Below are 27,893 nucleotides of genomic sequence, written 5' to 3'. Positions count from 1 at the left end.
AGGGAATGTTCACTGCATTGAATCGATTGCTTTAATATTCGATATGTCGACTGTCAACGAATACATTTACTAACTTCATTGTGTTTTTGTTAAGTATTCTAGTGTTCTGGCACGTGGCCTTTCAGGAGCGATAGCTAAAAAATAAAAAATTTAGTGATTATAGAATTTCGTCAAAAAATGGTTAAAATAACATTTTTACATCCTGATTTAGGAATCGGTGGTGCTGAAAGATTAATTGTTGATGCTGCACTGGCGCTTAAAAAATTTGGTCATGATGTTAATATTGTTACAACACATCATGATCCGAAACGTAGCTTCGCTGAAACTAATGATGGAACTTTACCGGTAGCAGTAGTTGGTAGTTGGATACCACGTCACATTTTTGGAAAATTTTATGCACTATTTGCTTATTTACGCATGGTAAAATAATTGTTTTTTCTATAAATTTAATAAATACGCTACAAGTTGAACAAACAAATGCAGTCGGAACAATAATAAAAATTGCTTTATCTTTTTCTTGTTTAAAATGATAACTCAGAAGATTTGTACTTAACACTAACTGTGAAAATTCAGAAATACGTAATTTGTTATCACATGAAGTATGATTGAAATTATTTTTCTCACCTCCGGGCGGAAAGCGTCAACTTTCGTCCCGCTGTGCAAAACGAAGTTGCCGCTTTCCGCCTCCGTCGAGGAGAAAAATAGTATACACTCCTCGGGAAGTAAATAAGAAAGCCTCAGATCACATGTTTGTTGACCTCGGCTTCGCCTCGGCCAACAATTACATGTGATCTGAGACATTTCTTACTTTACTTCCCTAGGTGTGTAAAATACTATTTAACTTCATCAACGAATATCTCAATAATGAAAGTCGATACAAAAATTTAAGCGCGCAAATTGTTCATATTTGAAAACTCTATCTGAGGCTAGTACCAGTTTTGGTTTTACATGAACCACTGGTCTACACTAATGCAAAAAATTAAAGGAGCAGAAAAATTTTATAAATTTTTTAGTGATTTTTGGAAGGCTGTAACTTGGTGAAAAATGATCGTATCGAGATTTTAAAAAAAAGCATTTTATAGCTTGAATTAAAATTAAATTTTTTATTTTTTTTCATCGATTTTTTTTTGACATTTTTTGGAAATTTTTTATTTTTTTTGTCATTTCCTTGCATTTGCTGAGTCACCAACGCAAAAATTTGAGAAAAGTCGAAAAAAAAAATTTCTTCATTTTGATTATGATTACACAATTAAAGGAACAAAACTTGCTCATGATCCTGAAGTTAGCAGACATTTAAAAATTTTTGAATTTTCGTTTTTCAATACATCAACTGCAAAAAAATAATATAAAAATATGCACATGTAGAAAATTTAAAAAACTACAGGTGCAATTTTTTCAAATATTTTTTTTTAAATTTTTTATCGTCTAAAAAAAAATCCAAAAATTATTAGACGTCTGCTAACTTCAGTATCATAACTTGCTCCTTTAATTGTTTAGCTAAACTTTGATCGATGATTCCCAAAAAACAGTCCGATAGATCAATTTAAAAATTTACAGGGGTCTTGGGGGTACATTAAGCTAAAAAAGTCCCTGGCAACATTATTTTTTTTATCGATATTTGCAGAGTAGCGGTTGATTTACTAAAAAACTAAAAAAAGTCATTTTTTTGTACTTACTTCTAATGGATGTTAAAAATAAAAAAAATTTTTTTTTTCAAAAAATGATGACAGGGTCTTATAGGGAATTTATTCAAGTTTTCACCGCCGCCCTTCAACTTTCTGTGCGATCATTGGTACCTGAAATATCGATGATCAAAGCCAAAAGGATCATTTTCTGTTTGAAGGCTGATATCTCTGCGACAAATCGTCCTACGAGGTTAAAAAAAAACCAAATTGAAGCTGAATAAATTTGCTAAACGAACTAAGCATTCGTTTAGTTGAAAAAATTTTTTCGCGGTCCGTAGGCTCTTCGGAAAAAAAAAAAAATTTAGAAATTTTTTGTCTCGCGGTATTTCTCATGTTTGCGCAATAACCGGAGCTTTTAAAAAATTTTGAAAAAAATGCACCAAAACTAGAGATTTCAAGCTATAAAATGCTTTTTTTAAAATCTCGATACGATCATTTTTCACCAAGTTACAGCCTTCCAAAAATCACTAAAAAATTTATAAAATTTTTCTGCTCCTTTAATTTTTTGCATTAATGTATTATGATTAAAATAAATTTTTAGCTAGTTCTCCTAGCACTATATCACTTTGAAATAACTAGGAAATTCATAATATTACGTATATATCTAGCCAAGGATTTTTTGTTTGTTTCGAAATTTCAATTTTACTTTCAGCATAATTAGTCAATAAATTTTTTAATCGACAAACAAAACTCTTCTTTGTTTGTCCCAAATCTATAAGAGGTTTATTTTATATACAATTTAGGCCAACAGATTTATTGATATAAATAAAAATATTTTTTTTAACTTCTTTGGAAGAGCATACCCGGGAAAAAATGATTTTGCCTAATTATATATAAATATATATCATCACTTATATACGATCAGATCCAAAAGTTGGCCAGATCTGATTATATATAACCATATATGATTAAATATAATCATGCATGAACGAATATAGTCATTTTTAGAATCTCATTTAGAATATCTATAAATTATCAATTAAGTAATTTAGTCAGGATTTATTGTCTTCATCAATATAAATGTCGGTTAAATTTGAATAAAAAGAAAAATTACTATCCGTTGACTACTATTTTAGTACGAGGTCACCCGTCCAATAAATGTCCCACGCCGATGCTGCTTAACTTTGGTTATCGCTGGATTGTAGTCGGATTCTCTAGTCTGTTATCCACTCATAATTGAGAAAAGTTTATGGCATTACTAAACTCAATTAATCAAAATGATACATCCTACGCAAATAATGCACCTAATGATGAATTTGGTTTGATACATAGATTACTATAAAATTCATTAAATAGATATAATCAAATCTATTTATCTATAAACATAAATATCCATATATAAATTGATATCGATTTATACTTTTAATTTGCTGCCGAAATTTTTGAACATTTTTTAAGTATTAGGATTTAAGTTTGATTGATAGTTGACAAAATAAAAATTTAATAACATTGATATTAAAAAATGGTCATATTATTAAATATATATGTATATATTAGGGCGTTTCAAAAAAAAACAAGAATTTTTTTTTTTTCTCGGAACCAGGCTCAAAAGTTTCGTTTAGATGCCAAAATAGGCCTCTGAAAATATGAGCCTTTAATATTAATATTAAGGTAGTCCGCATTGCACTTTTTGATTTTCCATAAGAATAACACAGGAAAAAAAAATTTTTTTTCTTCTGATTTTTGAAACTAATGAACCGTAAATTACATTGTAATGTCCATCACATATTTTTGTAGAGAATTGAACGCTCTACAAAAAAAGTCTCTTATCATTTTTTGATAAATTCGTCTGCACGAAAGTTATTGGAGCTGGAAGTCAAATCTACAGAAAATTTCGAGATCTTTTTACTTTTCCAGCAAAACTATCAGACTTATCAAAAAATGTCATAGGACTTTTTTTGTAGACAACTTTATTCCCTACAAATTATTTTCAATAAAGTTCATTCAAATTCCGCATTGTTTTCTAGTTATTTTCATTTAAATGCCAAGCTCATAAAAATAATAGTTTTCTAATCGATTTTGAGAACTTAACGTTAAAATGAAAATAACTAAAAAACAATGCGGAATTTGAATGAATTTTATTGAAAATAATTTGTAGGGAAAAAAATTGTCTACAAAAAAGGTCCTATGACATTTTTTGATAAGTCTGATAGTTTTGCTGGAAAAGTAAAAAGATCTCGAAATTTTCTGTAGATTTGACTTCCAGCTCCAATAACTTTCGTGCAGACGAATTTATCAAAAAATGATAAGAGACTTTTTTTGTAGAGCGTTCAATTCTCTACAAAAATATGTGATGGACATTACAATGTCATTTACGGTTCATTAGTTTCAAAAATCAGAAGAAAAAAAATTTTTTTTTCCTGTGTTATTCTTATGGAAAATCAAAAAGTGCAATGCGGACTACGTTAATATTAATATTAAGGGCTCATATTTTCAGAGGCCTATTTTGGCATCTAAACGAAACTTTTGAGCCTGGTTCCGAGAAAAAAAAAATTCTTGTTTTTTTTGAAACGCCCTAGTATATATATATATTGGACCTATATACATAATTAAATATTTATAGGTTTCATATCAATGAAGTCTGGTCAGATCTAATCATACATAGACATATATAACTACATATAAGTTTATATCAGTGATGTCTGATCAGATCCAATCATATATTAACTTATGCACGACTATACATGAATTTATATTAGCTATGTCTGATCAGATCTAATTATATATAGGCCTAACTCTAATTATATATGGGTTTGTATCAATCTTGCCTGATCAGGTCTAATCATGTATTAACTCATATATAATTATATATAAGCCTATATATGATCAAACATAGGTAAATATAATTCAGGTCTGATCAGATCTAATTATATATAGACCTATATATACCTTTATACATAGTTCGAGACATAATGTATTGGCCAGACATGATCAGATCAAATTATATATAACGTCACGCATAATTATATATAGAGGTAGGTATGATAATATATAATCATACATAAATTCATATATAATCTCATATATAATCATACATAATTATATATAATTAGGCAAAATCACTTTTTCCCGGATGCGAAGTTGAATAATTAATAATTAAATGAATAATTATCAATATCGAAAACATTAATATTCCTCTTTTTAATTAATCTGTAATCTAAGTGAGTTTATTTTTATTTTATTTTTTTAACTTTCCGCTAAGAAAATTGTAAATTTTCAAAAATTCGGGAAGTTATTGGTTTCGGTCCGATTTACGAAAATCGAATTTTCATTAGATGTCGACGTTTTGAGGTCCTAGAAAGCTATTCTGACTAATTTCACGATGATGTCCGAGTGTATGTATGTATGTATGTATGTACGTACGTACGCATGTAAATACCTGTATCTTTTGAACGGATGAACCGATTTTGAACTTTAAGGTGTCATTCGACGCGGATTGTCAATATCTTGAAGCCGAGAGAAAATTGAGCTTCATCGGTAGGACTCGTTCAGAGATATTTCAAAAATAAAGTTTTTTGAAAAATGTTTTTTTTTTATAACTTTTAATGTGCTCGATAGATTGATTCCAAAATGGACTGGGCTCTAGAACTTTATGAGCCGCGTCGAATGCCACCTCAACCATCAAAATCGGTTCATTCGTTCAAGAGAAATCGTTGTCGAAAGAATTAAAAAAAAAAAAAATTTTTATTTTTCCTGAAATATCACAAAAACGACTCGATAAATCGAATCCAAAATTTGATCAGCTTTAGAACTTGACAAAACGCATCGATTGCCGCCTCAACCATCAAAATCGGTTAATTCGTTCGCGAGATATCGTGGGAGAAAGAAATGCTAAAAAATGGTTTTTTACAAAACAATGGCATACAAAAGTATTTGCGAGCTCGAAGAGCTTGAAAATGTATTCACAATAGTGTTTTCGAGCTCAACGAGCTCGAAAACAGCGGGAAGTTTTGGGGCTGGCCTGCAGGGTCAACTTATAGACCGATTTTTTTTTTCCAAATTTACCGTCTAAAAAAAAATCCAAAAATTATTAGACGTCTGCTAACTTCAGTATCATATGTTTTTTACAAAATTGTGTTTTTTGCATTTTTGGGTTCTTTGGATGTCCCTCCATAGAAATCAATCAAAATATGCATCAAATGAACGTTTAAAAAAAAATTAACCGGGTGACAGCAATTCCATTTAATTGAGAAACCCCATAAGTCAATGACTCAAATAAACATATGCAGTTTTAGTTTTACAGAAATCATTTTTTTTTTTTTTATTTAAAATTCGCGCTTTTTTGGGAAATTAATTTCGAACGTTGTTTTATTGTTAACTGTTATATGACTAATCAAAAAGTTTAAATTCATTATAATTTTTTGTAATTTCTGAGTTTCAGAGTTCAAATACATATTTAACACTTTATTTTATCAGTGTAATAAATAATAATTTGAGTGGAAACATTTGAAAAAACAATGATTTTATAACTTTTTTATTCCGTTTGGTTGAGAAACCCCATAAGTCAATCAACTTTGAATAATTTTTAACTTCCCGCTAAGAAAATCGACGATTTTCGAAAAATTCGGGAAGTTATTGTTTTCACCCCGATTTACGAAAATCGCAATTTCATCAGATGTCGACGATTTGAGGTCCTAGGAAGCTATCTGACTATTTTCAGAATGATGTCCGAGTGTCTGTATGTATATATATATATATATATATATATATATATATATATATATATGTGTGTGTATGTGACCGGTCTATAACTTTTTAACTAATGAACCGATTTAGATGGTTAAGGCGGCAATCGAAAGAGCTTGTTGGCCATCAACTTTTCTGAAAGTTTCAGATTATTTGATCAAGTAAACTCGATAATATTGGCGAATTACGATAAAAAAAATTTTTTTTTAGTTTTTATTGAAATTACTTATACGATCAACTTCAAAATCTCATCAGCTCTAGAACTTTATAAGCAGCGTCGAATGCGACCTCAACCATCTCAATCGGTTAATTCGTTCGTCAGATATCGTGGGAGAAAGAAATGCTGAAAAACGGTTTTTTCGAAAACAATGGTATACAAAAGTATTTTCGAGCTCGAAGAGCTCGGAAATGTATCTACAACAATGTTTTCTAGCTCCTTGAGCTCCTTGAGCTCGAAAACAGCGGGACGTTTTGGAACTGGCCCGTAGGGTCAACCGATAGACAGACTTTTTTTTTTTTAATTTTCTTGCATTTACATCTCCCGTATGAAAAAACAATATATGGTTAAAATATATTAAATACAGTAGTAAATATATGTATTCCATCTATGTAACTTATATGTTTTTTATATTAAGCTATATATACATTTACATTTACCTTATAATATATTGTATTGATATATTTCCTTTATGTTTAAAAAATATAAAATTTTTATATGAAATGAAATATGTGATAGCATATAATTTAGATTATATATGGCACCATATATTTTCTTTGTTATATTTAAGCATATATTTTATTCGGTGTATGTATATGTATATGGGTATATATATTCGCATCAAATTAACTAGTTTTGAAAATTTTAACTGCAATTTAAAAAGTATATTAAAACTTATATCTAATTTAATTGGAGTTGGTCATACGAATAAGAAACTTTTTTCTCCATATACAATATAAATATATGTTTTTATATATGATCAGAATATATTTTTCGTATATGATAGAAATATATATTTTTATGTATGATAAAAATATAGTTTTCGTATATGATAAGAATATATATTTTCATAAATGATAAAAATATTTTTTTCGTATATGATTGACATATATATTTTATATATGCTAAACATATACGGACTCGTATATGATGAGTATTATATTTTTTAATATAAAAAAAAATATATCAGAAAATATAGTTAAATTCGCCGCATATATTTTCTGATATTTATCATATATTTTTACATATAATTTGACCATATATGTTATTTTCATACGGGCTGATTCTGAGCTATGTTCCAAATTTAAACTCTCTAGCTCATCGGGAAGTTACTTAAAAATTAATTACAAAATTCCACCCGAAGAGACATACATGAAAGCGAGTTAATAAAAACATGGTAATTATACTGAGATTTATATTATAACTATAACCAAGTATAAACCAAAAATATTACATTGCATTTTTAATCTGTTTAAGTTATTTTTAAGATGTTTTTTACTTATACTATCTATCAGAGTTTATATCAAATAAAAACATTCTTTATAAAACCAAAAAACAAAAGAAACCGGTTTACTTTAATTTTGAATTATGTATAATGATCTCCAATGATAATTTAAATTTAATAACTTAAATAACTTTTAAATCATTATTTAAATAAGATTATAAAAATTGTTTAGAGCTTTTCATTTTCAATAATTAAAAATATTGTAAAAATGTACTTACCAGAGATCGTACATAAATACTGAATTCATGACGTTTAGTTATTTTTGCAGGAAAAAATATTTTTTACGATAAAAATAATTGAAATAAGTTATTGGTTTTTTGGAGGTTAATCCCCAATTAAAAGAAACAATTCAAAACGATTTGCAATGCTTAACTCCTATAAGGGCGATTCAAAAGTATTCAACGTATTGAAAGTCATTAAAAAGTATTTAAAATTTTTTTTTCACATCATTTCTTTTAATAAGAGATATCAAATATATATTGTAAACTTAATTTGTAACATTAAATCACATTTTATTTTATTTTTATATACAGAATGAGGTTTAGTTACACACAAATTTTGAAAAATGAAGTATTTTATTTCATATAGTATTAATAATGACACATGTTATAAAAATAAATTCATTTAATTAACTTGACAATAACTATTGATTTGTTACAATCTAAATAATACTAAGTAAAAAAATTTGTATAAATATTTCATTGTAAATTTTTCAAATCTTCATTAGTTAAAAATTTAAAAACATCCCGCGTAAAAGTACTTGGGAGCTGCAGTTCATCGAAAATATCATTAGTTAAATCAATAGCATTGAATAAGAATTTTTTTCTTCTTAATGCTTTTTTTAAGCGGTAAATCATCATTCCAGCATATAGTGGAAAAATAGATTTAATGTCTAAATTTAAAATCGTACTATCACTAACATATTTTAAACTTAATGCTAGTTTGTGTACACATTTATTATACAATACATCATGATACGTTACATTACTTGTACCAACAAATGTTATCTTCATTTTTTCAATTTCGCGTATGCACTGGACACGTAACTCACCGAATTTTTTACTATTTACGACCGCTAAATTTTCTTGATTGACATAAAAATTCGCCGCACTACATTTCGCAATATGTTCCGTAATTGCATCATTAACTTTTCCTGAATTATTTTGTCTTGAAGTAAATGCTGTTTTACCTCCAGTATTTTTCAAATTAATGTCAATACCAGCGTTAAGGAGTTGCCTTATGATATTATCGTCGGTCGCATACTTAATTCCGTAATGAAGTGCTGAATCTTTACAATCTGTCACCATATTTATATCAAACATATCATGATTTAAGAAAAATTCTACTGCTTCCGAGTTTCGCATTTGGACAACAATATGTAGAAGACTTTCTCCTGAATGTTTCTTTCTGATATTAACATCTAAACCGTAGGCCAGAAGAAGTTTCATAATTGGTACATTTCCTCTGATAGCAGCATGGATTAGTGGTGATCGATATTTATCGATATCAGCATCAGCATTTGGATTAGCATTATTTTTTAAAAGTAGCTCTACCATTTCTACATTCTTCACACTAATAGCGATATTTAATGGTAGAATGGTAAAACCTAATTCAGAACAAATCATCATCATATCCCAACTGTTAAGGGATGATAGTAATAACTCAGGATCAGAAGTATAATTTTCTTCATAATATTGGGTAACTGCTCGCGTGAAACTTCCCAATTCAGAGATTTCAATTTGATGATTAATATGACTGATAACGTCTGCTCCATAGCCTATCAGACTTTGAATTGTTGGCAGGTTATTAGTCATAACAGCAATGTTAAAAACTTTACCCCAGCATTTACTTTTTGAATTTATATCAGCTCCTTTGCGGAGCAGATAGTCCACTAATTCTTTATCATTATTAACAGTTGCTATTTGAAGCAATGTTAAACCACTCAAGACTGGAACCACTTCGTTGATATCTTCGATCACACCTTTTTCTATCAAGTTGGAAATGTACTTGTAGTTACAATTAAAACCACTTAATTTCATCATAATGAATTTGATGTAGTTGATAAATATTTATTTTTAACAAATGAACTTTTAAATAAACGAACTTGAGCACTTCACTGTTATAGTTACTGTTCACTTTGTACTAATTCAACGTTATATTATTGGTAAAAGTTGGTTGTACTGATGTAGTCTTAAGACGAGAGTAACTGTACGACTGGCAGTCTCAAGATCAAAACTGAGTTTAAATGATGATGTCTACGGTAACTTGGACATTAGCAAAAACGTCCCCGATAATGATTTTTCTTGCCCCACTCTTCAAAATCTATCGTCAATATTACAACAAAGACAAAATTATTCAAAAGTAAACCCATACAGGACAATAATAGTTCTCAAGTTGTTCTTAAAATTAATTTCTTTCTACTAAAATTAAATTCGTCCATTCGACAATACGGAATTCTTAATAACTTTATCTTTCTAATCTTAAAATTTAAATAAATTATGATTTAATGACGATTGTGTGTTATAGAAATATCTATACTAAAACTAAGTATTAATGACTTTTACGAAGATGCGAGTCATTAAATGCTTATGTATTGTACGATTGTAGTACTGTATATGAGTGTAATTACGATAATCCATATTTGAAGCATGAATGTTTTCTGGAAATAATTACACTGTTAAATTTTTACCTGAGTGTTAATGAGCGATTTAATTACGGTCCGGGGAAAATTTTCGTATCTACATTAGACTTGAGTTAAATTAAAATATATCGTTGTCCGCAACAGTAGTTCTTTAAGCACCCTATCTTATCCCCTTCCCCTCTTCTATATAGGTATATATTAAAAACTAGCTGTTCTCCACCCGCTTCGTGGGGCTGAGATTAAAATTTATATTTATTTATTAACAAACTATTCTTAAAAAAATTTTATATTTGTTGTTGATTATTTTTTTTTAATATACATCTATTTAAAAAATTTAATTACAATTTTAAAGTCCAACTAAATTATAATTAATTTACATAATTACATAACTAAATTAAAAAGTTATTACAATTATTAAATTGAAACCCATACGTCTTCACTATGAATCCTTTGAAACTGTTCAGAATAATAATTTTTTTAACTTTTATTGTACCATAAATCTTTAAAATCAACAAAAATTACATACTCATATAATTAATTAGTCCTTATGTACCGATAACGAATAGTAATCAAATGTCAAATCGATAAATAAACATAAGCAATCGAATTCAAAATGTTTTTTTAAACTAATGACGATCCAATAGAATAAATTTAGTTATAATAAGAATTCATCATTTCCAAGTCATAAAAATATAAGCTCCGGATAAGTAATCACCAACACATCAATGACCTGAAATTCTCAGGAAAGTTAACGGCTGATAAGCTCTTTCGATTGTCGCAAGAACTACCTGAATCGGTTAATTCATAAAAAAGATATAAAAAGTTTACACACATACAGACACTTGAACATCATTCTAAAAATAGTCAGAATAGCTTTCTAGGACCTCAAAACGTCGACATCTGATGAAATTTCGAAAATCGGGGCGTAAACAATAACTTCCCGAATTTTTCGAATATCCTCAATTTTCTTAGCGGGGAGTAAGAAACTGTGTGTTAATTTTTATCTAAAAAAATGTGCAAGCTAACACATGACTTGTTGATAAAATTATTTACGTATTTCTTGAACAAAACTTGCGCCAGAATTTTTTTGAATATTAACTCTGTTCTTTTTTCTTTTATTCTTTTACAGATTTACGCAGCTATAGCTATTTACTTCATCTCCAGTCGTCCCGACATCGTCGTCTGCGATCTTGTATCAATATGTATTCCAATACTCCATCTATTCACTAACTATGTAATTTTCTACTGCCATCACCCAGACCAACTTTTGTCTCAACCTGGAGGTTGTTTAAAGTCAATTTATCGTCTTCCACTTAATTACCTCGAAGAAATAACTACCGGTCAAGCTGACAAGATCTTTGTCAACAGTAGTTACACTTTGAAAATATTTAAATTAACATTTAAACGCTTACAAATCACTCCAGAAATTCTTTATCCATCAATTCATACTGAATTTTTTGACACTGCTTCTTCGCAGCCTCTAAAAAGTATTCTTCCCGAAAAATATAGAAGTTTACCTACCGATTGTTTAATTTTACTATCTATCAATCGTTATGAGCGTAAAAAAAATTTGTTTTTAGCAATAGACACACTCGCTGCCTGTAATACATTCTTAAATGATACGGAAAATCTTTATGATCGCTTATATTTAATAATTGCTGGTGGTTATGATAAACGCGTCGATGAAAATGTCTCTTATCATCAAGAACTTATCGATTATGCATCTAAATTAAATATTATTGATAAAATAATATTTTTAAAATCGCCGACAGACAGTGAAAAAATTTCTTTGCTAAAAAACTGTGATGTGTTAATTTATACACCGGAAAATGAGCATTTTGGAATTGTACCTTTGGAAGCTATGTATTTACGTAAACCTGTTGTTGCACATAATTCTGGTGGACCCATGGAGACGGTTGTTGATGGTGTAACAGGTTATTTGGTTAATGGGAATAATATTATCGAGGATTTCGCCAGTAAAGTGGCAAAGTTAATAAGAGATGGTGAAATGAGGAAACGATTCGGTAATGCTGGTAGGCAGAGAGTTATTGAGTCATTTAGTTTCACGGCATTCGGAAGACAATTAAATCAAGTAGTTAATGATTTGACAAAATAAAAGCAATTTGTTATAATCTTTTGTATAATTATTACAGTAACATTCCTTAGTAACAGTTAATTTTTAATCAATTAAGAAATAGCTTTATCCCCCTGAACATTATTTTTAAGAATCACACTCTAATTAAGAGAATATTTTACTAAATATATTTTTAATATTTTTTCATCACCTGAAAATTACTTTATTATTTCCCCTGATTAAACAAAATGATTAAAAATGATTTCACACGTTAAATGTCCATAAGAGACAGGATTAGAAATGATTTGAAGGATTAAAAAGTATTTAAAATGATTAAAAAACAAATCATTTTAAATCATTTTTAATCATTTTGTTTAATCAGGGTCACTCTTTTTCAGTATCAATTTCAAATGCGATTAAAATGACTATGATTGTTAGTTTTTAAAAACACGTTTTTCCGAAATAACTAGAGATAAATGTATCTATTTTTTTGTGGAAGTGTGTACATAAGGTATAGCCGAGCAAAGTGGGGTACCATAAAATTTTAATAAATAAATATCTTCTTTTTAATGATTGCAAATCGTAATTTACAACTTTAAAAGTTACTTTTGAAAAACTCGAGAATTTTCAATATTACTTTTGCAAATTTTTTTTTTGAATTTATTTTTCTTTTTTTTTTACCCTCATATTATATTTTAAATAAAAGATCCAGCGTAGTTAAATCTAAAAGACAGATTACTTCCTAAGCATCCCTATTTGGTCCAGATTTCTTTCATGTATTCAAGAAACAAATGGAGCTAACCCGCCCGACAATTCTTGTAAAAAAAATCCCCACATGTATTATAGTCCAAGAGTCTTCGAGGAACGGTGGGGGGGGGGGATAAATTTGTAACAATTGGAAATTTCGAGGATACTTTTGAATCAATACAAATAACGAGAAAAAAACTGTAACTGGAAAAAAATCCTGTGCGACTATTTTTTATAAACAAAAAACGATTTTTTTGCCGTGACCGCGTAAACCAACAGCTCTAAAATAAAAGCCATTTATCGGATCAGATCGCCCAAACTCTCGTTTTGAAAGAGAAGAATCATAGAAACTATGAACCAAATTTCCAATCAAAATATTGAAAATTTTTTAAGTAATAGTGTTAAATTTTTAAAATACAACGAACAGAATTTACAAGGAGCATTGTAATTTTGACAAAGCAACAGATTAAAAAATTTAAATTTCTTGAATAAAATTTAATCTGTTGCTTTGTCAAAATTACAATGCACCTTGTAAATTCTGTTCGATGTATTTTAAAAATTTCTACGTTATCGGTAATTGTACAATAATTCTATTTTATCCTCATGTTACTATGACATAGTAATTTTTCTATAAATTTTTGATGTAAAAAATACTATAAAATTCTCTGCGAGCGGGTATTAATTTTAGTATACCAAATTACAAATTTTGCTCTTCCGTATGTATCAAATTTTGATGCAAACAATATCCGTTTCGTAATATATTATGATCCTGGTTTTGAAATTCGTACCCTCGCAGATTTGAATCACGGTGGAAACACGGTGGGTTTGTTCCATTTTACCACTGTGATAACGCGGTGTATCCACCGTGATTCCACGGTGGCTTGACCACTGTGTATACACGGTGTTTCCACTGCGATTACGCGGTGGATACACCGTGGAATCACGGTGGTGAAATAGCACAAAGCCACCGTGGAATCACAGTGGATACACCGCGTAATCACAGTGGAAACACCGTGCATACACAGTGGTCAAGCCACCGTGGAATCACGGTAGATACACCGCGTAATCACAGTGGATACACTGTGTATACCCGGTGGTGAAATGGAACAAACCCACCGGGTAACCACGGTGGATCCACGGTGTTTACACTTCCACGGTGTTTCCACCGTGATTCAAATCTGCGAGGGTATGCAAATATACTAATTGTAAGTCAAAAATGAACTACAAAGTATTAAAATTTTGAACATCATTTTTTTCTGAGTACTTTTCTAAATAAGTAAGACTTCAAAAAAGTTTCGATCATTTTGACTTTTCAAGAATTACTCTAAGTTTTCTCTGAGAAATATTTCCACCAGGATAATATTAATTCGTGGGAAACCGTTGAAACAATTGAATATTCAACTATGGACTTAGTTTTTAAATTATATTTTTCCTACCCTATTCAGTTGTCTTAGTATTACATAATTTTTAATCTTTCGTAAATACTTGTGAAATAATTCGTACTTAAAATTTAATTTCGACTTGTAATATCGAAAGAATCCAGCCAGCAAACGATGTCTTGTCATCAACTCAAAAATTAATTATTCACTATCCCTTCAATGCTAAGCTCATCTGAATACTCAGATCATCAAATTTCAAGGTCTTAATTTTTTAATTCTTGATTGAATTTATTTTTTTTGTGTTGAATATTCGCAGGGAGCGCGACGAAAACGACATCTGATGACTACAAAAAATCATGCTCGAGAATTATAAAAGATATATAAAATCAGTGTAAAAAATAAAAATTCGTTATAAAATCAAAATATAAAAATTTTTAATGATATAAATAAAACAGTGTAATTGTATTTTTGATAGAGAAAATTAAATTGAATATATTTCGATAAAAAAATTAAGTATAAAAAATTTTAGTAAATAAGAAACCCTATTATTTTAGAATAGAATAAGGTTAACCGATAAAATTAAAACAAATAATATATGACAACTACAATGATAATGGTTTAAAAAATAGTAGAATAGTCAATTGAGTTTTTTAACAAAATTGAAGAAAATAATTTTATTTTAATTCATGATAATTTGCTTGTAAATCGTAACTAACAAAACATAATGTTTTTTTAACCTTCCGTTACACGCGCTTTCTCTAGTGTCTCACTCATATTCACGCCAACTCTATTAGCTTAAGTAGTGTTGTACAGGGAATCACCGTATAGCGCGAGTAACGAAGGGTTAAAAAATAATTTTTAGGCAATGATAAAAATCATTATCCAAACCGGATATGAATCAATAAATTATAAAATATTGTTTTAACCTCAAACGATGAGCAAAGGCAAACATTAACGACCCAATAACTATTATGAACTATTTTTAAACTTAATTTTCACGTGTTTATATTCAAAGAGAGCATGATTTAACGAAATTGTATCCACAGCGAGCGCTGCGATCGTTTCAGTTGTCTCCACCATATACTAGGCTCCCTGCCAATACCCTGATATCCACCCTAACCGTAAGCTAACTACAAGCTACTGCCGTATTCTAAAAGTAACTTAAATTCAAGATTTTGTTAGGTACGGCTAGAGATGCGAGCGATCCCGTCAATGACATTTTCTTTTTGGTCACCGGACGGTCACATGACCGTTTGTAAAATGACGGACCAAGTAAGCGACAATGCTGCCATTTAGTGAATTTCTAACAACTTATCTTAGCATATATCTCACAGATATCTTATCATATAAATACTAATATCTAATACTTAAAAGCTATAAACTGAAATATATATTTGAAGTGAAACTTTCGATCAACTTAACGTCATTGTCTGACAGTAACACTTGTAGTCCAATTGAATTCAAGTTACAGTATCAAATTGTTGTCAATTTCAAGCTGAAGTGGCTATTAGGATAGAACAATTTTTAAGATAAATTTTGTAAGCGGAATAAGCAAGAAGCTCGAGCACGACTGTCGCATCTTGTATTAAGCTAAAATATATTTTCCACTTTAATTGTTCAATTGAAAAGGCAAGCTTTATTTTTCATTGAAAAATCCTTCCCCAATCTACAATCGGTCTATCAAAGCTAAATATTCAAATATTCCCGGGCGAAATAACCCAATATAGATAACTTAAATTATAGTAAATTAATTAATCAACTTCCCGATAGGTGGAGGACATAACATATTCAAGTATATAATCTCAGATCAAACCAACACACTCAGTGTTGTCAGAATCGGATGCTAATATTCGATTACTTACAATCGAATACAATCAATACTAGACAATTGATGTAATCAACTAATCGTCCATTAGCAATCGATTAATTTTAGGGGAAAAAAAAAAAACAGCTTTTTTTCTTCATTAACGGTACAGGTGTACAATCGATAATTTAACAATCGATAGTGAAAATCGATTTTAAAATTTGAATTTCAAGTTAAATATTACAATGAAAAAAAAAAGTTTAAGGGGCAGTTTTTCAAACCGATTTAATTTTTATCCGGGTTTTAATTAATATTGCTAGTATATCTATATATTATTAATATATAGATGTACCAGCAATGATAATTAAAACCCGGATAAAAATAAACTCGGTTTAAAAACCTGGCCCTAAAAGTAATTAATAATCAATGAAATCATATCAATAACTAAATATTTTAGGTGAAATTTTATTTTCGAATGACGTACTACACGGCTAAAAATTTCACATTATTTTACTTGTTTTTATGTAAAAAGCTTGCATTCTCTGGTGAAAAATTGTTTATAAAATAATTGATTAGTTAAGAGTAACGTTGTACAATCGACTCGTCAAAAATCAATTGTAACAATCGTGGATTTTAGTTAAAGAAAAAATAAATAAAATATTGAGAGGGATTGGAAGTTGGAACTCAAAGTTTATACCCTAATAGTCAGGGTTGCTTGCAAAAGTTATCGTTTAAATTTTCCGTCAAATTCGGAAAGTAAGTTTTAAGCACATTGAATTCCAAATTGTCGAAAAATTAACCGAAAATTTTTCTTTTTAACTTTTGCTGTAAATTTGTCATCAAATTCCGGCAGCAGGTTTCGGGCAAATTGAATTTTCAAGTTGCCATCAACTTTCGGATAAAATAGCTATTAGGGTAAATGGCAAAGGACATTTATATCTACTATATTTTTTCTTGAACGAAGAATAATATTTTTGAATTTTAAACAAAACATTTATATTTTCATAACAAATTTAAGTTAAAGCTATTGTTGAAAAAATGATAGTAAAGTTAGTAGACATTTGAAATTAAAAGAAATTTTTTTTAACCGATAAATAGTGAAAAAAAAATATTTCTGAAAAAAAGCACATGTCGGAAATTTCAAAAACTATACGTGCAATTTTTCAAAATTTTTTTTTTAATATTAATTTTTTTGTTAAAAAAAATCAAAAAATTTTTAAATGTCTGCTAACTTTATTGTCATTGTGTTGAAAAAAAAGATGTTAAAAAATCGTTTTTTAAAATAAAGTCGATTTTTTTTCGATTAATGGAATCTCTTACAATCGATTAAAAAATATCGATTGTTTGACCAATCGAATTTGATGTTACAAGTTACAACACTATACACTATACTATACAAAACACACGTTAGTTATTCGTTTAGATTCTGTAAACATGGCTGATGCGGCGGCACGTCAATTGCAATACGAGTATAAAGCTGTAAGTTTTAATATACAATAATATTAATATATGAAGATTTAAATTTAATTTATTTACTTTAAAACTATAAAAACTTTTTTTTAAGTTTTATTTTATATGAGCAATTTTTATTATAAATTGTACATTGGTTGAGGTTATGGTTATTACGTTAGTAAACGAATTCACATATAATATTTATATGACAATAAAGTTAGCAGACATTTCAAAATTTTTTGATTTTTTTTAACAAAAAAATAAACATTAAAAAAAATATTTTGGAAAATTGCGCGTATAGTTTATGAAATTTCCGACATGTGCATTTTTTTTGAAATTTTTTTTTTTTCATTATTTATCTGTTAAGAAAAATTTTTTTTAATTTCAAATGTCTGCTAACTTTACTATCATAATATTTATAGATATATAGTATTATTTTATTTTAATTTCAGAATTCAAATCTTGTATTACAAGCTGACGTAAGATTAATCGAAAGACGAAGTCGTGATGAAGCAACCGGTGAAGTCATGTCCCTTGTGGGCAAACTGGATGGAACGCGAATGGGAGACAGGGCACAGAGAAGTAAGCCTAGCAAAGTCGAAGAACGTAAAGCCAAGTCAGTTATTAATTTTACTTATGTTTCATTAATTGATTGTACTTACAGAATTTTCGAGTACTCACATTTCTACTCTGTAAGATCTTTACTCAGCTTTGACTACTCAGTAGGGTGGCCCAAAAAAACCGACTATATTTTTTTTTTGAGTCTCTCATCAAAATTTGTTGATTCAAGATGTTTTAAGAAGCCTCTCCAAAAATCAGCTCGATAAAAAATTTTCAAGAGGTCGCTCACGAATTTTGAAAATATTAAAAATGATCGAAATTCAGATTTTTTTGTTTTAAATTTCTTCTTTCTCGTGGCAGCTATAGTTTATATTTATGAAATCATGACTACGCTGAAAATTTCAGCCCAAAATTGAAATATTTAAACGTCGCTCAAGAATTTTTAATGTTTTCGAGTACTGTCTCTTGAATGTTTTCGAGCGACCCTTGAATATTAATAATAAAGCTTCTCAATTTTTATCATAATGAATAAAAATACAACCCGAGATATATAAATAATAAATTATTTACATACTTTTTTATTTTTTAATTCAATTTTTAGGTTTTTTTGCTTATTCAAAACTTACCTAATTTTATTATTTAAGACTGTCCTGTATATTTTCGGTTATACAAAAGTTATATTTAAGTGAAATGACAGTAATTGAGTTATAAAAAAATACAAAAACTAATTCAAAGTATTAGTTACATATTATCAGTTAATATTCAAAATTCTTGAGCGCCGTTTAAATATTTGAATTTTGGGCTCAAATTTTCAGCGTAGTCATGATTTTATAAATACAAACTATAGCTGCCACGAGAAAGAAGACATTGAAAACAAAAAAATCTGAATTTCGATCATTTTTGATATTTTCAAAATTCGTGAGCGACCTCTTGAAAATTTTTTATCGAGCTGATTTTTGGAGTAGCCTCTTAAAACATCTTAAACCAACAAATTTTCATAAGAGACTCGAAAAAAAAAATTGTTTTTTTTGGGCCACCCTACTACTCAGTTATATCTTTACTTGGTTGCCACCCTGTTCAGTAACATACCATTGTATATTATTCAATAAAATTGCTATTAAGTAGAGTCGAAGTTGAGCAAGGATATAAATAAGGAGAAATGGGCCAATTGGCTTTAAATAGAGATGTTTTGAGTAGACTATATCACTATATCACTCCTTAAGATGTGAAGTGAACTATTTCAAAAGATTGAGATTTTTTCGTAAAAGAAGTTGATAATATCAAACTTCAATAATATTTATTTTATAAACTGTCGTGAAATTCACTTTCATATTATATTAAGAATTAAATTTTTTATTTATTTGCATAAATATAAATTAATGTGACTGATTCACTTGATCTGTTAGCATATTGATACTGCTGTCCACTTTGTTAACACATTTATTCAATAAACTACTTAACATTTAGAAGTTGATAAATTTAATTTCAATAAAGTCAAGCTAGTTAATTTTTTTTGCAGTACTTCTATTTAAAAGTATGGAAAAGAAAAAAAAGTACCTCACGTCTAATCAAAGTGTTGGCAATGTTCATTATAATTGAATAGAATTCAATTTATTATTATTTTTTTTTTCATGAAAAAAATTATACATTTCAATATAGTCTATTTAATTTTAAGACATAAGCTAGTCTATTATGTTTAGCGGCTGAACTAATTAATAATATTATTGTTTTTTTTCAGACGTCAAAAGCGTGACGAAGCACAGTACGATTTTACCAGAATGAAAGGTGCAACATTACTTTCTGAAAGTGTTGATGAAATAGTCGCTATTGTTTATAGACCAAAAACACAAGAGACACGACAAACATACGAAGTATTGTTGAGTTTTATTCAAGAAGCTATTGGTGATCAGCCACGTGATATTCTTTGCGGTGCTGCTGATGAAGTTCTTGCGGTATTGAAGAATGATCGTTTAAAAGAAAAAGAAAAAAAACGCGAAACAGAGTTACTTTTAGGTGGCGCATTGCCTGAAGAACGTTTTGCCCTCCTGGTTAATTTAGGCAAAAAAATAACAGATTTTGGTAATGAAGATAAACCAGTTACTAATGAAGAAAACATTGATGAAACTTATGGTATTAATGTACAGTTTGAAGAAAGCAGTGAAGAGGACGATGAAGACATACATGGAGAAGTAAGAGAAGTTGATGATGATGGCGATGAAGGAGAAGAAGCTAATGATAACCGTGCTATTCATGCTGAAAATCTCGGAGGAACAGAAGAAACTAAGAAAGAAAAAACATTACATCCGCTTGATATCGATGCTTATTGGCTTCAGCGACGACTAAGTAGAATTTACGATGATGCTATGGTATCACAAGCACGTGCTGCTGAAGTTTTAGCTGTGTTACGTGACGCTGTCGATGAACGTGACTGTGAGAATCAACTTGTGCTTCTTCTCGGTTATGATTGTTTTGATTTTATCAAACAATTAAAAAAATATCGTTACATGATTGCCTACTGTACAATGCTAGCTTCATCGCAATCGGAGTCTGAACGACAAAAAATACGCAATAAAATGAATGATGACCCTACATTAGCAAAAATTTTACGGCAGTTAGATACTGGTAAAGGAGATGACGATGGTGATGAAACTATGGAAGCACGTGCACAACGAAAAAGACGTGAAGAGAATGAAGACACTGGTGGACCCGGTGGTCAAATACAGGGAACAAGAAATACAATTGATCTAGAAGATTTAGCGTTCGCTCAGGGTTCTCATTTTATGGCAAACAAACGTTGCCAATTGCCGGATGGAAGTTTCCGAAAACAGCGTAAAGGATATGAGGAAGTTCACGTGCCTGCATTGAAACCAAAACCATTTGACGATAATGAAAAATTACAGCCAATTGATCAATTGCCCAAGTACGTACAACCAGCTTTTGAAGGATTCAAAACATTGAATAGAATTCAAAGTCGTTTGTATCACACGGCATTGGAAAGTGATGAAAATTTATTGCTCTGTGCACCAACAGGTGCTGGTAAAACAAACGTTGCACTGTTATGTATGATGCGAGAAATTGGCAAACATATTAACTCAGATGGCTCTATCGAAGCAGATCAATTTAAAATTATTTACGTAGCACCTATGCGTTCTCTTGTACAGGAAATGGTAGGTAATTTTGGTAAGCGATTAGCAAGTTATAATCTTACTGTATCTGAGTTGACTGGTGATCATCAGTTGACTCGTGAACAGATAGCTGCGACACAAGTTATCGTTTGTACGCCAGAAAAATGGGATATTATTACACGCAAAGGTGGTGAAAAAACATTTACATCACTTGTAAGACTGGTTATTATCGATGAAATACATTTGCTACATGATGAACGTGGACCTGTACTTGAGTCACTCGTTGCACGGACAATTAGAAATATTGAGACAACACAGGAAGACGTTCGTCTAGTAGGTCTCTCTGCAACTTTACCCAATTATCAAGATGTAGCACAATTTTTACGTATCAAAACTAAAACAGGCTTATTTTATTTTGACAACAGTTTTCGACCAGTTGCTTTGGAACAGCAATACATTGGTGTTACAGAAAAAAAAGCGTTAAAACGTTTTCAAGTGATGAATGAAATCGTTTATGAGAAGACGATGGACCATGCAGGAAGAAATCAAGTATTGATTTTTGTACATTCACGTAAAGAAACTGGTAAAACAGCACGAGCAATCAGAGATATGTGTCTAGAGAAAGATACATTAGGACAGTTTCTTAAAGAAGGTTCAGCTTCGATGGAAGTTTTACGCACTGAGGCAGAACAAGTTAAAAATCAAGAATTAAAAGATTTATTGCCATATGGATTTGCTATCCATCATGCTGGAATGACTAGAGTCGATCGTACTCTCGTTGAAGATTTATTTGCTGATCGACATATTCAGGTGCTCGTTTCCACTGCTACACTGGCTTGGGGTGTTAATCTTCCGGCCCATACCGTTATTATTAAAGGTACACAGATATATAACCCCGAAAAAGGACGTTGGGTGGAATTAGGAGCTCTTGATGTATTGCAGATGTTGGGTCGTGCCGGTCGGCCTCAGTACGACACTAAAGGTGAGGGAATCCTCATCACTAATCATAGCGAATTGCAATACTATCTGTCTCTTTTGAATCAACAATTACCGATTGAATCACAACTCATATCTAAAATGCCAGATATGTTGAATGCTGAAATTGTCTTGGGTACAATTCAAAATGTTCGTGACGCTGTTAGTTGGCTTGGATACACATACTTGTACATCAGAATGTTACGTTGTCCGAATTTATACGGTATCAGTCATGATAAATTAAAAGACGATCCACTTCTTGAATTACATCGTGCGGATCTTGTTCATTCAGCAGCATTATCTCTCGATCGTAGCGGTTTAATAAAATACGATCGGAAATCCGGTAACTTTCAGTCAACTGAACTTGGTAGAATCGCCTCTCATTATTACTGTACTCATGAAACAATGCTGACATACAATCAATTATTGAAAAAAACACTCTGTGAAATTGAATTGTTTAGAGTATTTTCACTGTCAAGTGAATTTAAAAATCTCAATGTAAGAGAAGAAGAAAAATTAGAGTTGCAAAAATTGATGGAAAGAGTTCCAATACCAATTAAAGAAAGTATTGAAGAACCAAGTGCTAAAGTTAATGTATTACTGCAAGCTTATATTTCTCAATTGAAACTTGAGGGATTTGCTCTTATGTCAGATATGGTTTTCGTTACACAGTCAGCATCACGTTTGATGAGAGCTATTTTTGAAATCGTCTTATTTCGTGGATGGGCACAGCTGGCAGATAAGTGTTTAGCTTTATGTAAAATGATTGATCGAAGAATTTGGCAGTCGATGTCACCGTTACGGCAATTTCGTAAAATGCCCGAAGAGATAGTCAAGAAAATTGAAAAAAAAAGTTTCCCATGGGAACGATTGTACGATTTAGGTCCAAATGAAATTGGGGAGTTAATTCGTGTACCAAAACTCGGTAAAACTATTCACAAGTATATACGTCAATTTCCGAAACTCGAATTAGCAACACACATTCAACCTATCACACGTTCGACTTTGCGTATCGAGTTGACAATCACACCAGATTTTCAGTGGGATGAAAAAGTTCATGGTGCATCAGAAGCATTTTGGATTCTTGTTGAAGACGTCGATTCAGAAGTTGTTTTACATCATGAGTATTTTCTATTAAAATCTAAATACGCAGCTGATGATCATCTTATTAAATTTTTTGTACCGGTTTTTGAACCATTGCCACCACAATACTTTTTACGTGTTGTATCAGATCGTTGGATTGGTGCCGAGTCACAATTACCAGTGAGTTTCCGTCATTTAATATTACCAGAAAAAAATTTGCCACCCACGGAATTACTTGACTTACAACCATTGCCGATAACAGCGTTGCGTAACCCTAAATTTGAAGCCCTGTATGTCGGTAAATTTGTTCAATTCAATCCAATACAAACTCAAGTATTTAATGCAGTTTATAATTCTAATGATAATGTTTTTATCGGTGCGCCGACGGGTTCAGGAAAAACCACAATTGCTGAGTTTGCTATTTTACGTTTGTTAACGCAAAATCCTGATGGACGTTGTGTTTATATGGTGACAAAAGAACCACTTGCTGAATTAGTATACGCAGATTGGATTGTAAAATTTAATCATCAACTTAATAGAAAAGTCGTCCTGTTAACTGGTGAGACTGGCACAGATTTAAAACTGCTTGCTAAAGGACAGATAATAATTACAACTGCTGACAAGTGGGACGTACTATCACGTCGTTGGAAACAACGAAAAAATGTTCAAAATATTCAACTTTTTATTGTTGATGAGTTGCAGTTAATTGGTGGTGAAGAGGGTCCAGTACTTGAAGTAGCTTGTTCACGTGCACGTTACATATCATCACAATTGGAAAAACCAACGCGTATAGTTGCTCTGTCAGCATCACTGGCAGATGCTAAAGATGCTGCACAGTGGCTTGGTGCACCCGCTGCTGCGACATTTAATTTTCATCCATCAGTGCGGCCAATACCATTGGAACTTCATGTGCAAGGTATAAATATCACTCACAATGCATCAAGATTAGCTGCTATGGCTAAACCTGTATACAACGCCATTTTACGACACGCACCACACAAACCAATCATCATATTTGTTCCAACACGACGACAAGCAAGATTAACCGCTATTGACATTCTTACGTTCGCCGCAGCCGAAGGTCAACCATCAAAATTCTTTCATGCTGAAGAGTCAGACATTAAACCATTTTTAGATAGGATGAGTGATAAGACATTAAGAGAGACATTGTCACAAGGTGTTGCTTACTTACACGAAGGACTATCTCCAGATGATCGTCATCTAGTTGAACAGTTATTTGATAGTGGAGCGATTCAAGTGGCTGTTGTCACACGTGATTTATGCTGGGGTCTATCTATAAGTTCTCATTTGGTAGTTGTCATGGACACACAGTCTTATAATGGTAAGACCCATGCTTATGAAGATTATCCTATTACTGATATACTACAAATGGTTGCACGTGCTAATAGACCGTTGGAAGATGATGATGCAAAATGTGTTTTATTATGTCAGAATTCAAAGAAAGATTTTTTTAAGAAATTCCTAAACGAACCACTACCTGTTGAAAGTCACCTTAATCATGGTCTTCATGATCATTTTAATGCAGAAATTGTTACTAAGACTATTGAAAATAAACAAGACGCCGTTGATTATTTAACATGGACATTCCTTTATCGGCGTTTAACACAGAACCCCAATTATTATGCACTACAAGGCGTAACGCATCGTCACCTATCAGATTATTTGTCAGAATTAGTTGAACAGACTTTAACTGATCTTGAGCAAGCCAAGTGTGTTGCAGTTGAAGAAGAAATGGATACATTACCTCTTAATTTAGGAATGATTGCTGCTTATTATTATATTAATTATGCGACAATTGAATTATTTAGCCATTCACTTAATAGTAAAACTAAAATTCGGGGTTTGCTTGAAATAATATCCTCGGCCGCTGAGTATCAATCTGTTCCCGTAAGACAACATGAAGAAAATTTATTAAGAAGTTTGGCCCAACGGTTACCGCATGCACCTCAAGCCACAAGAATGGCTGATCCACATGTTAAAGCTCAATTACTTTTGCAAGCTCATCTATCACGTATTCAGTTAGGTCCAGAACTACAAAAAGATACAGAATATGTTTTAAGCAAAGCAATACGATTGATACAAGCGTGTGTAGATGTTCTAAGTTCTTCGGGATGGTTAGCGCCGGCTGTTGCTGCTATGGAGCTTGCACAAATGGTAACTCAAGCAATGTGGTCTAAGGATTCGACTCTCAAACAATTGCCGCATTTCACTGCTGAAACAGTTAAGAGATGTATGGAGAAGAAGATTGAGACGGTGTTTGATGTAATGGAGCTAGATGATGATGATAGGAATAGATTATTACAGATGACTGATACACAAATGATGGACATTGCTAAATTTTGCAATCGTTATCCCAATATCGAGATGTCATATGAGATCGAGGACAAGGATAAAATTCATAGTGGTGGTACGGTCAATATTGTTGTTCAATTAGACCGTGAAGATGAAGTCAGTGGACCTGTTGTTGCACCTTTTTTCCCTCAGAAACGCGAAGAAGGCTGGTGGGTCGTTATTGGTGATCCTAAAACAAATTCATTGCTTTCTATTAAGAGACTAACGTTGCAACAAAAAGCTAAAGTTAAATTAGATTTTGTTGCGCCTGCAGCTGGGCAACACTCTTATACTCTGTATTTTATGAGTGATGCCTATCTCGGTTGCGATCAAGAATATAAATTTACACTTAATGTTGGAGAATACGAATCAGGTGGTAGTTCCCATTCTGATTCAGAATAATTGTAATAATAATAATAAATTAATTATTAAGATTTTGTAAAATATTAAAAGATAATATTCTGCATTAGTAATTTTTAAAAAAATATTTTTATTATATTTAATGGTACAACAAAGCCTCCTATAGACATTACATAAATTTACTTCTTACAGTTGAGTGATGTAAAATTTCGTATATAGCATACTATAATATACATCAATGGTTAAACATTTAATTGAAGAAATTTGTTTAGAACTTGTATTTGAACAAAATAAAAAAAGAAAAAAAAAGTCAAAATTGGTATAAACAAATTTTTTTTTCAACCCCAATTTGTAAGCTTGTACGCTATTATATTTTACAATAAATTTAATTATTACAACAAAAGATATTCAAAAAGACAAATTTTCACGCTGTAATTTTAAGAAATGTTCATGCGTAACCATTAATATGATTTTTTTTTATACTATTTCAATTAAATAAACATGGTTTTTATAAATATTTTGTAATTATAGAAACATTATCAGTAACTACACTGTTAAAAAAATTGTTTGAATTTTCAAAATATTGTATATAACGCAATAACCACATCCATTTGTGCTTGAAATTTCATTACTAATTTCATATAGAATTTAAAATACACGTTTTGGGATTTTCAAATTAAAACTTTGGATTTTCAAATACTTCTTTTTGAATTTTCAAATACTTTTTTTTTAATATTCAAATACTTTTGTTTGAATTTTCAAATTCTTTTTTTTGAATTTTCAGATACTTCTTTTTTAATTGTTAGATAGATGTATTTGAAAATTTGAAGCGTTCATTTGAAAATTCAAAAGCGTGTATTTTAAATTCTATACGATCATTACAATGAAATTTCAAACACTATTATATGTGTTTTAGGGTGAGCCAAAAAAACCAACCTATCGAATTTATGTCTTAAAAAGGACCTATATATCGAGAAAAAAATTCTCCCATTGGGCAAAATTTTTAGCTCAATTTTAAAAGGTGTCGGTAGCCATTTGAAATTTCCCATTTAAATAACATGCAAAAAAATTTTTTTTTATTAAAAATATTATAACTTTTGAACCAAGTGAGACAAAAATTCGGCTCTAGAATATTCTTGTAGGGCATTAAATTTCTTAAAAGAAAGTCCCCAGAGTCGAATTTGTAAGCTTGATATTTCGTATACTAACAGGCTATCAAAGTCTAGAGTAAACAGAATCATACAAATGTAAGGCTTTAATTGGATTTTCCAAATACTTTTCTTTTATTGTGATCGATAACAAAATATTATTTGTAACAACGTGGATATTGTTCGTGATTACATTGCACTACATGTAGAACAAATTTTCTCGTAGTATTGACATTTTTAATAATGAAGCCTCACATTTGTATGATTCTGTTTACTCTAGACTTTGATAGCCTGTTAGTATACGAAATATCAAGCTTAC

General features: G+C 30.4%; 2 protein-coding genes across 2 annotated transcripts; both read left to right on the top strand.

The window, feature by feature from the left end:
• The first annotated feature begins 73 nt into the window (after positions 1-73).
• Positions 74-13,158, top strand: LOC130677049 (alpha-1,3/1,6-mannosyltransferase ALG2). Its single transcript, XM_057483609.1, has 2 exons — positions 74-420; positions 11,644-13,158. The coding sequence occupies exons 1-2, from the start codon at positions 178-180 to the stop codon at positions 12,628-12,630; spliced, it is 1,230 nt and encodes a 409-aa protein (XP_057339592.1). The 5' UTR covers positions 74-177; the 3' UTR covers positions 12,631-13,158.
• A 4,766-nt stretch (positions 13,159-17,924) lies between these two features.
• Positions 17,925-26,717, top strand: LOC130677040 (U5 small nuclear ribonucleoprotein 200 kDa helicase). Its single transcript, XM_057483585.1, has 3 exons — positions 17,925-17,997; positions 18,423-18,586; positions 20,270-26,717. The coding sequence occupies exons 1-3, from the start codon at positions 17,953-17,955 to the stop codon at positions 26,466-26,468; spliced, it is 6,408 nt and encodes a 2,135-aa protein (XP_057339568.1). The 5' UTR covers positions 17,925-17,952; the 3' UTR covers positions 26,469-26,717.
• The last annotated feature ends 1,176 nt before the right edge of the window (positions 26,718-27,893 follow it).

The sequence above is a fragment of the Microplitis mediator genome, chromosome 11 (genome assembly GCF_029852145.1).
Source record: "Microplitis mediator isolate UGA2020A chromosome 11, iyMicMedi2.1, whole genome shotgun sequence".
Lineage (NCBI taxonomy): Eukaryota > Metazoa > Arthropoda > Insecta > Hymenoptera > Braconidae > Microplitis > Microplitis mediator.
This window is presented reverse-complemented; position numbering and strand designations above follow the sequence as displayed.